At 39.4% G+C, this 11,401-nt stretch overlaps 1 protein-coding gene across 1 annotated transcript in view; it reads right to left on the bottom strand.

Annotated features, from left to right (window-relative positions):
• Positions 1-10,389, bottom strand: part of LOC119428162 (serine/threonine-protein phosphatase 6 regulatory subunit 2) — a gene marked incomplete in the record, with an annotated part of 50,644 nt that extends 40,255 nt beyond the window's left edge. Inside the window, 3 exon segments of the mRNA XM_037695806.1 lie at positions 1,839-2,093; positions 2,638-2,807; positions 9,993-10,389. Coding sequence (XP_037551734.1) covers positions 1,839-2,065 — 227 coding nt within the window.
• Between the last annotated feature and the right edge of the window lie 1,012 nt (positions 10,390-11,401).

Here is an 11,401-nt window from a genome sequence, read left to right as displayed (position 1 = left end):
CCATCTAAACTTCATTTTCCCATCTTTAAAACTCTTCTATCTGCCAGTAATCATCCAGATATTTTCAGAAATGTCTGTTGGTTTAAAAGCTGCAAGTGGAAACCATGGCCGTATGGTTTCCTAATTGTAAAGCTTGCTAATTAAGCTATGTGTTATTGTAATCACTTTTGCCAAATTAATGTAAATGTTTGATGTTAAATTTTGATTCTGTTAATAAATGACCACGTTCATTTTGATGGGTCAAAGAAAATTAACGTCTCTCGTCACATTTTATCATTCAAGGCACGATATTACTCAGTCCAGAAAAATGAAAGAATCCGTTTAATTTATGAATAATATCAACAGATATGTTCATTACACTCCTTCAAGGTGTTCTCTAGAACACCATCAGATGGACTTTTCAAATATTAAAGCCAAATTTTGCCGTGTACAATACAGATGCGTTAGCTAAGATGCTACACGCTCTGCTTCGCTCGCATATCCTAAACCACGCCCCCACCCCCGTCAACAACTGACGTCACTATCATAGCGGTAAGCTAACGTGCAACATGGAGGTGTCTACCCCTCCTTCCTCCGCCTAGTCGATAAAACCCCCCAAAGAGATGAGCACCTGCTAAGCCAAGTGACTGAGGAGGAACGCTGTTTCTTTAAGGGAAACGATGCTTTTCACCTAGCCTTTGAATGACCCCACCACCCCCACCAAAAAAAAAAAACATCTTTGGATCTAAACGATTCACGTAAATTGCATATTTTAGTTTTAGTTTTAAATTTTGTTAGAATTTCGCAGAAAAGCGACTAGTTTGCAAGTATGATACATAGGTTTTGTATTTTTACGCTGTTTTCAGCTACTCTTTTGCTACAATAACGACAATAGCTGCTTTTGGTTTTTAGAAACAATTTAGCTCATTTTAGCTATATGTTCTGCTGTTTTTACATTTTAGTATGCGTTTTGTTCAATTCAGCCTCTTAAGCTCATTTTACTTTTAACAACTCAGTTTTTGTTTCTTTAGCAAATTTTAGCAAAGTTAATCAGCACTCGGCATTCACAGAGGTTTCCAAGAAAAAGCTATTTCTCTGTTCTGTTTGGGGTTTAACACTCCACTATTTCAATGGAAACAAGACCCCCCCGCCACACACACACACGAAGGTTATTGCTCAATATAAATTTATGAATTCTTTGCTTTCACATGTAACCAGTTTAATGCAACCGCTCCCCATGCCACATCCCGGACATCCTGAGACCTTTGTAACAAGAAATTAACATGTAATGCCAATTTGTCCAAAGCAGCATCGGCACTGACGTACCGTTAAACTAGCGGCACACAATACAGACGTGCTAGCTAAAATGCTACAGAGGTAGCGCTCCATCTGTCTCCCTCATGCCGAGCCGTTTCCGTCAACAACCCCCCCGTTGACAACGGTCGGCACAAACAGTGCACAATACAGACGTGTCTCCATCTGCATCTACACCCCACTCCCCCAGCGTGTTTGACTGTCTTTACCTGTGTGACTCACTGTTTCTGCTGCTTTACTTCTTGTATTTAAACAATATTAACACTAAAATATAAAAATATATTATTTTATATAGATATATATAAAATATATCTTGGTGTATATCTTAGATCCTTTTTTACCGTTTCTTTTTACACTTTATATTTTTGCTATTTTGGGGTGTAACTGGGACCTTGACACAATTTTGTTCCACCTCATGTACCACATGTGATGCGAATGGCAATAATGAAACTTGAACTATTTATTATTATTATTCTACTTAATAATCAAATGTAAAATCTATTTCTTGCTGCTGTTATTGTTGGATTATCTGCATCAGGTCTTACTTGAAGCGGCTCTTTTCCTCCAGGTCAGCAGGGGGCTCTGTGGTAATTAGGCTGACCAGCTCTTGCATGCAGTGGTCCTGAGAGAGAAAGAGGAGCAGTCGACGGTTTTGGGCCTTGCACTCCTGCAGGACGTCATCTTCTTCCATCAGCTCTCTCAATGTCACGTCCTCCCTGTCCAGCAGCTGGTCAATGTGGGAGGAGGTGTGCAGGTCAAACTTCCAAAACATGATGGCTGCTGGGATGGGGGACTCAACCCTAAACCATCAGCATGGGGAAGGAGGCAGAATAAAGATGTGAAACGTTGACGAACGAAGAACTCAGAAATAGAAAAAAACTGATGAAAAGAGAATCTAAACAAACATCTAAACTAGAGAATCTCAAACACAATGTTTACAGAAAGAGTGAAGTTTAGAGTTTATGGCATTAACTTAACTTAGTGATTATTAAACAGTTTTCTTTCTGACCAAGCCACTGACGAAACACACTGTTGGATTAATGTCAGCTTTATACAAATTTTACTGGGTTGTTTCACGATCCTGTAGAATTTGGCAATAAAAACACATGGCACTTAAAAAAACAAAACAAGATTATTAAAGTAAAACTATAAGAAGCTGTCAGTTATTCAGTAACAAAGTGCTGCTCTATGTGATTAAAGAAAACTGACTGAAAAATGTGATTGTGACAACAACAAAAAAAAGACTGTTTACAGAAAAGATCATTCGAAGCCCATGTAAAAATAAAGGCAGTCATCATTTGTACAACTATAAGCTGGAAAAACCACAGTCGAGTTCTCACATACCAGTGGATGAAATATGGATATCTTTAATCAGACCTCCCCCACAGGCAGGCAGGCATTTGTGTTTGCGCAGACAACAGAGAGTGTGGTGAGGTCTGGCATTTATCAGCATGGGTCTTCTCTTAAAACTAAAGCTTCTTCAGGAGTTGTGACGCAGCGAAGCTCACCATAACCTGAACATGAAAAGTTGATTATTAACCAGACACATTTCTGTGTTACCAGTTCCTTCAGAAAGAATCTACAAATGATTTCATAGTTCAAATGAATCTGTGAAGCAGTGAAATTCATGTGCTGTTGTCCTCAAGTCGGTAATGTGTAAATATGCATCGGTGAAGTTTTAATTCATGATTCTAAAAAATACTAGTCTCCAATTGTTCAAAATTTTTAAATAATTGAATAAAATTATTAAAATCACTTTTATGTAGTTTGGGTCTCTTCATGCAATTACTGTACATTAGTCACTAAACTATGCAATAAAGACATAAAATAGTTAGAACTGCCAACTTTGGCCAACTGTTGATTGTTGAAGTAAAACTGAAGAAGGAAATCAAAGTGCTTCCTTGTCCACAGCCAACACCCCCACCCACCCGGAGGACGTTTTCTTTGCACACGCAGCAGCAGCATCGTCCATCTGGCATGCATTTACTGAGTACACAGGAGCAATAATAACCTGCTGAGCTCTCCTTGTGGACCCGAAGCAGAAAAGCAAAATGCTTAACTTTACGTCTAAAATAGAGGCAGCCTAAAAAAACAACAACAATCGGCACATGATGATGGGAAAAAGAGGAACAATGGTGCATATTGGGCACATGTGGATGTTGTTAGCCAAAGCCGACTGTAATTAGCAAAGTTAAAAAGGAGTGAAATGAAGCCAAAGAGATTTATATTATACAAAACACACCCATATGTATGCCGAATGTATATAAACAGTAAAAATAAAGTTTCCAGTGTTTCAGGAATAGAGGTTGACAGGTATGAGTGTTTCTATGGCAGATGCAAATCTTCAGAAATGAGGGCAGCTGATGGCTCACAACATTTTATTGTTGTGTGTGTGGGGGGGGGGGGGGGGTATTCAACACACAAACATAAATAACATTGGAAGTTAGCTTAACTCATGTTAGCCTTACAATAATTAATGTTTACTATTCTTAAGTTTTTGGAGCCTGTGAAGGACCCTTAATCTCACTTTTAAAAAAATTGACCATTTTACTTTAGGTTCATCAATATTTGTTTACAAATTCACACAAACAAGTCACCAAATGAGTTATAAATGAGGAATTTAAGTATGCTGGTGGCAAGAGGGTGACTGATTGATAGGTCAGGAAATGAGTAGGTATTTTTTACTTTGACAAAGATATAACAATACCTGCTTCACTTAAACATAATATATGTAACAGCATTTAAAAATATGTTCCCATACAATGGTGAAATTAGTTCTCTGCATTTAACCCATCACACCTGAGATACACCCAGGTGGAGCAGTGGGCAGCTGTTGCCCCTTTTCCACCACTCCTACTCAGCCCTGCTCAGATCAGCTCTTTACACGTCACATTTCCACCGCACTTCAGGACCGGTTCTGTAGGCGAGTCCAGAATCCAAAATCCTGCCAATGCACTTTTAAGGAACTTTAGTTCGCCATTAAAAATGAGTTTTTTTCATTCAACCTTTATTTAGACAGGTAAATGGACTGTACTTATATAGCACCTTTCTATCTTATTTCAAGATACTCAAAACTCTTTACACTACAATCTGTGTCCTCATTTACCCATTCATACAGCACTCTACTAGATCTATACAAAGATAATTGAACAAATCATTCTAAAGAGACTAATCAGAGCTTTATCACATTCATACACTGATGGGACACACATCAGAGGCTATGAGGGGTTCAGTGTCTTGCCCAGGGACACTTCAGCATGTGACTGCTGGTGGATTCGAACCCCAAAACTCTCGCATTGGAGGACGACTGCTCTAACCACTCAGCCACAGCCGCCCCAGGTAAATCCCATTGAGCCTTGAGGACTCATTTACAAGAGACCTGATTTCAACAAAGAATGATGACAACAATGGACAACAGCGACAACAATAAACAGTTATAAAGTCATAGTCATACAGATTTTTTTTAACGAATAGAATGGCTAAAAACAAGAAAAGTAACAAAAAACAGCTAAATTCTAAGGTGAATGTAGAAAACTAAAAACAGGAACATGTCTGCATCGATCCTTGTCGAGAGTCCAACAGATTCTTAAAGCCACTTAGAGAGGTCAAGGTCGAGAGCGTCAAATCATTTTGTAAGATATTCCATATATATTAAATATATATTCCATATATATTAAATATATATTCCATATATATAAGGTATAAGAGTGAGAGTTCTACAATGAGTTAAACTCTAAGCAGTCTGCTCCTCAGATAAATAATGTTAAATTATTATTTTATATATGAATGTTTCTGTTCAATGCCCTGAGACGACTTCTGTTGTGACTTGGCGCTTTATAAATAAACTGAATTAAATCTGATGAACCAGATTCTACAAACATTTATTTAAAATTTTATATTTTTCTTCATCATTTGATGTATTTGCACTCATTGTGTCAACTTTTATTGTTCAATTTAGATATGTGGTTTTGTTTCTTGCATACAGATTTTTTTTTTATGTTAGCTCTGCTTTAAAGTTTAATTGTTGTTTTGTGATTTGTTCATCTGTGGGTTAGAATAAAGTTGAACTAAAGGCTGTGTCTCTTCTTTAAACATGTTTGAGGGAAATATTCCTGATATCCAATAATTTTGTCTTTTTATGATTTTACAGCTGAGTTAACTTTAATTAACAAATTATTGAATAAAGTCAAAATGAAAAAAGGACTTCATGATAAAGCCGGCACCATTTATGCATTTTTATTCTTCACTGATAAAATAAAAAACGTTTCCACCCCCGTCCCGGTCCTCCCGCCTGCCAGGGCTCGGAGTCCGGCCTTTGTGAGCACACAAGGCCGGGACTTGGGGTCCGGACTCGCGTGCTTTAATGGGTCGGCAGCTCGTATGATCCTCCGCAGTGACGCCGCTCACTCGAATTTTGTCGTCGGTCACCGAACACAAAAAACGCCTGCACTTCAGCATTAAACACGGTATTGTCATTATTGTTTTTAAAATCTTAAAAATAGATCCAGCCCCTGCGCCGCGTTCCGAGAAATTGCAAATGGCGGATCGGTGAAGAGTTTCTGAGATCCAGTGACTCCTCCCACTGACCAATGAGTGACCGACCGTGTTCTGACGTCACGTTTGTCTCGACTCAGCTCGAACCGTCCCAACAGAGAAGCAGAGACAAAAAAAGGGCCGAATCAGCTAAAAAGAACTGGTGGAATAGGGATCTTTCCGTGGCGGGCTGAGCAGAGTTGGGGCTGAGTAATAGTGGTGGAAAAGGGGCATATATAGGCACCAGGGATCAACTGGGTAAGTGTCTTGCTCAGAGACAGCATGACAAGTGGAATGGCTGGGAGTCAAACTGTGACTTTCTGGTCCCCAGCCGTCTGCCCTGCCTCTACCTCATCTCGGCCCCCTTGCTCAAAAAATAAATAAATACATAATTGTGAGCTAGGTTTTAGCAGTATGCATCTTTTCCTGCTTGGTAACTGATTCTGTACAGGCATGGCCAATTGCTAATAGCCAATTAATCCCTTCACTTCCGGCAAGCTAATGGACGGCAGCTCCCTCCGGCATCTCTGCAGTCTTTACTCATAAAACTGATCCGTTTTTCAAACCTGATTAAAGTTGGCCCCCCTTCCAACCAAATTCGGAGTTCAGTGACTCAGAGAGCCGGACGAGACCATCCAAAAATATATTTTGGTCCAGGACCGGCCGCTCCCACCCCACCGGTCACTCTGAGCGCACCCTGCCGGCCAGGTGACCCCTCAAGCTGGGGAGTGGTCGCACGAAGGTCCAGTGTTTTTTCTCTTTCTCTCTGGACCCCAATGACCTTGTCATCTGGACCTTTGTGGTTTTACCTGGTTCCGACGAGAATCGCCGGGTGGTATTTCGCTGGTTTTCTGCTGGACTGGCCCTCGTGGTGTCTTCATTGGTGTGGGGAAAGTGTACCTGTGTCCCCCGAACTGGACTAGAACAGAACTGAGTTGGCTGTGGGGGACTTCGTCTTTAACAGAGCCGGTCTCAGCCTCAGTGAGCAGCCCGTTACTTTTAACGAAGGACTTCAGCAACTCCATTCTAGATGCTTGGAAAACAGCCTTTGTTCATCATTTGATGAAGGCCTGAACAACTATCGACCAATCTCTAAACTCTGCATTTTAGCCAAGGTTCTAGAAAAACTGAAACTCTCAAATCAAAAATGACCTGGACTCATTTAACATCTTACCTCCGCATCAATCTGGTTTCAGGAAACAACACAGCACAACCACTGCTTCACTGAAGGTTCTTAATAATGTTGTTGAAGCACTGGATGCTAAGGATTATTGTGCTGCACTTTTCTTAGACCTGTCTAAAAATTTTGACACTGTGGATCAGAACATCTTGTGTCATAAGCTCTCAGAAATTGGTTTCTCACATCACACCATTGGTTGGTTCTCTAACTAGCTCTCAGACAAGCAATGTGTTCTATGTTCTAGAATTGCGCCGCTCAAGGTGGCTGCATGTTGGAGCAGCTCTGTTACTTTCATTTTGAGATTTTGCTTTTCGAAATTTTAATTCCTCTTTTTCTGGAAGTAAATCACATTTTTTAGATGATTGTTTCCTCTGGTATCGAATGCTGTGCAGCTGGAAGGATCTTTACTGAACTTTTTTTAGTTTTGGACATTTGTTATGATGCGTAACCATGGCAACAAGGCAGTTTTCTACAACCAACAGCAGCTGATTAACATCTCAAAAGCTCAAATAATATCAGACGGCATCTGCAGCCAGTTTCTTAGGATCCACTGTGGGATGGACCTTTACAAGAGATCCTTCCTGTCTACATCCATCAGTGTCTATAACATCTCTTAATGAAATGAAGACAACGAGTTACAACAACAAATAATTTCCCTCTGGGATTAATAAAGTATTTTTAAATTGAATTGAATGTGTTCAACATAATGGTACTTCCTCCAGTTATTTAACAGTCAACAATGGTATACCACAAGGCTCAGTCTTAGGACCCACCCTCTTTACAATTTGCATATGTAATGTTGGTAAAAACATCCCTAATGCATCCATACATTTCTATGCTGATGACACAGTTGTTTATTGTCAAGCCAAAACAGTTGAAAAGGCTTTCCAGCTTTTGAAATCTGCATTGGACATCATCCAGACAGATTTGTTCCACCTCAAACTTGTCCTAAATGCCAACAAAACCAAAGGAATGTTTTTTCAAATAGGAAGTTGGTCCCAGCAGTTCTTCCTCTGATTTCATCCTCAAATGGTGTCCCCATTGAGTTTGTTGATTCCTATAAATATTTGGGTATCTTGGTTGATTCGCATCTCTCAAGCTCCATGTAGAAAACTTGGTAAAGAAACTAAACGTTAAACTGGGTTTCTTTTTCAGAAACAGATCCTGTCTAACCCTGAATGCTAGGAAACACCTTGTATCTGTGACTTTCCTTCCCTCCATTGATTACGGTGACATTATTTACATGAACGCTCCTACAAGAACCCTGCAGATGTTGGATGCTGTCTATCATGGTGCACTAAGATTCATAACTGGCTGTGATTATCGTACCCACCACTGCAGCCAGTATTCACTGGTTAACTGGACATCATTAACTTCACGCAGACTCTCTCACTGGTACATGTTCATCTTTAAATCACTTCTTGGTCTGCTGCCTTCATACATCTCCTCCTACATGTCTCTGTGTGAGTGCAGCTACAGCGTGCGCTCTCAGGACATTATTACCTGCAGTGTTCCCTCAATGAGGACTGAACTTGGCAAAAGGGCCTTCTCTCCTGTTTCCTGGAATATCTTACAAAAAGACCTGAAGCTCTAGACCTTGACCTCTCTAAGTGGCTTTAAGAATCTGTTGGACTCCTGGCAGGGACCAATGCAGACATGTTCCTGTTTTTAGTTTTCTACATTCGCCTTATGATCTAGCTGTTTTTTGTTACTCTTCTTTTTTTAGCCATCCAATTTGTTCTAAAAAAATCATACAGATTTTTTTTTAACTGTTTATTGTTGCCGCTGTTGTCCATTGTTATCATTTTTTGTTGAAATCAGGTCTCTCTTGTAAATGAGTCCTCGAGGCTCAATTGGATTTACCTGTCTAAAGGTTGAATGAATGAAAAAAAATCTGTTCATCTCTAGTTATGAACAAGTGACTCTGATGAAACTCATCCTGAAAGGAAGATATTCAGAGGTTGTGAAAATTAGCTCACTGTCTAATGTTTGATTACAGATTACTAGATTGCAATATTGGATATTTTTACTCGTATATTGTTATTTTTTTTCCATTTTAAAATGCAATGTAAGTGACACATTTACTCCAGTTTACTTTTGAGTCTGTCAGCTAAGACTTGAGATTTTGATACCTAACCAGTTTTAATACAGTTGTTTTGTTTGTTTTTTTACTTAAATGCCCAGCTCCCGTTTCATAATCAGATTGACAGGTAAGTATGCATTTGTACTTTTCATAAAGTTTTGTAAAGCCATGTGGAATCAGTCCAGTCCAACAAAAAGAAACGCTGGTCACCCAGAAAATAAATGTAAACTGAGCTTTAATCAAATGACTCGCTGTAGTAGCTCAGGTGTCTGTTTACTTCAGCTCAACTGGGGGATCGCTGGAAAATAATACAATAATTTCAAAAATGTATACTCTCGCGTTGGAACAATATTACGAGCTACTGGGTTACAAATTTATTTCAAGGTGAACCGTGTTTGTTTTGTTCCTGTATTGAGTATTGGCCTCTGCCGACTCCAGGCAAACTAAAAACTGAACAGAAGACTTTTTAATGTTGTTTAAGGCAGCGACATATACGGAAAATCCAAACATGTGCTGTGTGGTTGGGATCACAGTGGAGAAACTGGTTGAAAATGAAACCATTTTATTACAGCAGCTGTTGACAAGTGATAGCCAAAACTTAGGAACTGGATGTTGTAAAGCGCCGGACATATTTTAAGAACTGAACACAGATCTTGGGCAAACAAACCGCCGAAGATTATTTACTTGATTAAAAAAAGACAAATGACGATATTTAGTCATTCACTTGTAAAATAATTGCCTAGTTCCTCCTTTCCTCTGATTAGCAAGTAAGCTAATTAGCTGATGACAGTTGTCGAGTGTTGAGCGGAGTTAGCAAACTTAACTTAGGTACAACTTTAGTTTAAGTAGTTTGCATTTGCGAGTAGCTCAAAATAAGTAACCATTTTTAAGATATAAACTTACCTTTTATTAAAAGTCTACTGTTGTTCCTCCCTTCTCTGTTAAGACTTTTGTGGATTCTGTCGCCAAGCAGCCAGCTACTGGGTCAGTTTGGCTAACTCCTCAGTGTTGGCTAACATCCGTTAGCCTGTTAGTGATTTGTTTTGAAGAGGCACGAGCTAACGTTAGCTAGCTTAACTTGGCTAACGTTAGTCAAAATGTCGCTTGAAAACTGCCAAACACACAGATCCCATACATTAATAGCTTCTGCAAATTAAAAGCGAGTGGTATTTTTTCTGATACACGGGGTATGTTTCGTACTCACGCTCAAAGTAATTCAAACGCGAGGTTAAGTTTAGCATGCAAAGCAAGAAAAACTCTGTCATAAATTTCGAATCAAAATGGCGACATGGTTACGAGAGCGCGCAGGGGACGGGCATGAGCGCTGAGTTCTAAAGAGCTGTGCAAGTATGGAGCCCCGTTCCTGCCACAAGTAAAAGGAAAGGCTCTAAGCGTGTCATGTTGGGAAATTAAAAAATATTTACGTTAAATAATAAAATAAACGAATGCATTTTTTTATGTGTAATTGTAATAATTTTAATATGGTATTCAAAATAAAGCTAGAATTTAAAAAGCTCTATTATGAGTCCAAAACATTCAGTTCCAAGATAATAAAGTCAAAATTAAGAAATATCAAATAAAATTCTTAGAGTAAAAGGTTGGATTACAATACAAAGTCATAATTATAAAATGTAAGTAGTGACTATGACATACATAATGCATCTCTGCGTTATTATGCATCTTGCTTATGAGATATTTTAAAAATATGCAGTGAAAAGTATATGAATGTATACACTTTTTTTCTTCTTTCAGCTGCCCCCGTCTTCAGGGGTTGTCACAGCGAACTAACTTGCACAAAGACTTTGAGTTTGTTTTTACACCAGATGGCAACCACCGATCTACCACAGCCTCGGAGCAGAGAGCTGCTATCTAGAGAACCCGGGGGAGCACGGTGGAAGTTAAGGGCCTTGCTCAAGGGCCCAGAGTGGGCAAATGAGGGTGGAGGCAGGTGTGGGTGTTCCACCTTTCCCACTCACATTTTGATGTTGTCGGTCTGGGGACTCGAGCTGGCGACCTTTCAATCACAGGTCCATCTTCTCTAACCTTTGCGCCACCATTCCTCCTATCTGTATCAGAATTGTAACAATTCATTTTAAGAAATTAGGTCAATGTGTCTAAGCTTTAGGATTTATCAAAATGGAAAGCCCAGTCTTAAAACTGAATAATGTGTCAGCCTCACGGACAGAAACTGGAAGTTGGTTCCACAAGAGAGGAGCCTGAGAACTGAAAGATCTTTCTGCTTTTAAATAAAATCAAATTATAGCAAACGTATACTTAAGAGTGGCAAACCAAAACACTAGCAACAAAAAACT

Source organism: Nematolebias whitei, chromosome 22 (assembly GCF_014905685.2).
Source record: "Nematolebias whitei isolate Nwh7 chromosome 22, NemWhi1, whole genome shotgun sequence".
NCBI classification, from domain to species: domain Eukaryota; kingdom Metazoa; phylum Chordata; class Actinopteri; order Cyprinodontiformes; family Rivulidae; genus Nematolebias; species Nematolebias whitei.
This window is presented reverse-complemented; position numbering and strand designations above follow the sequence as displayed.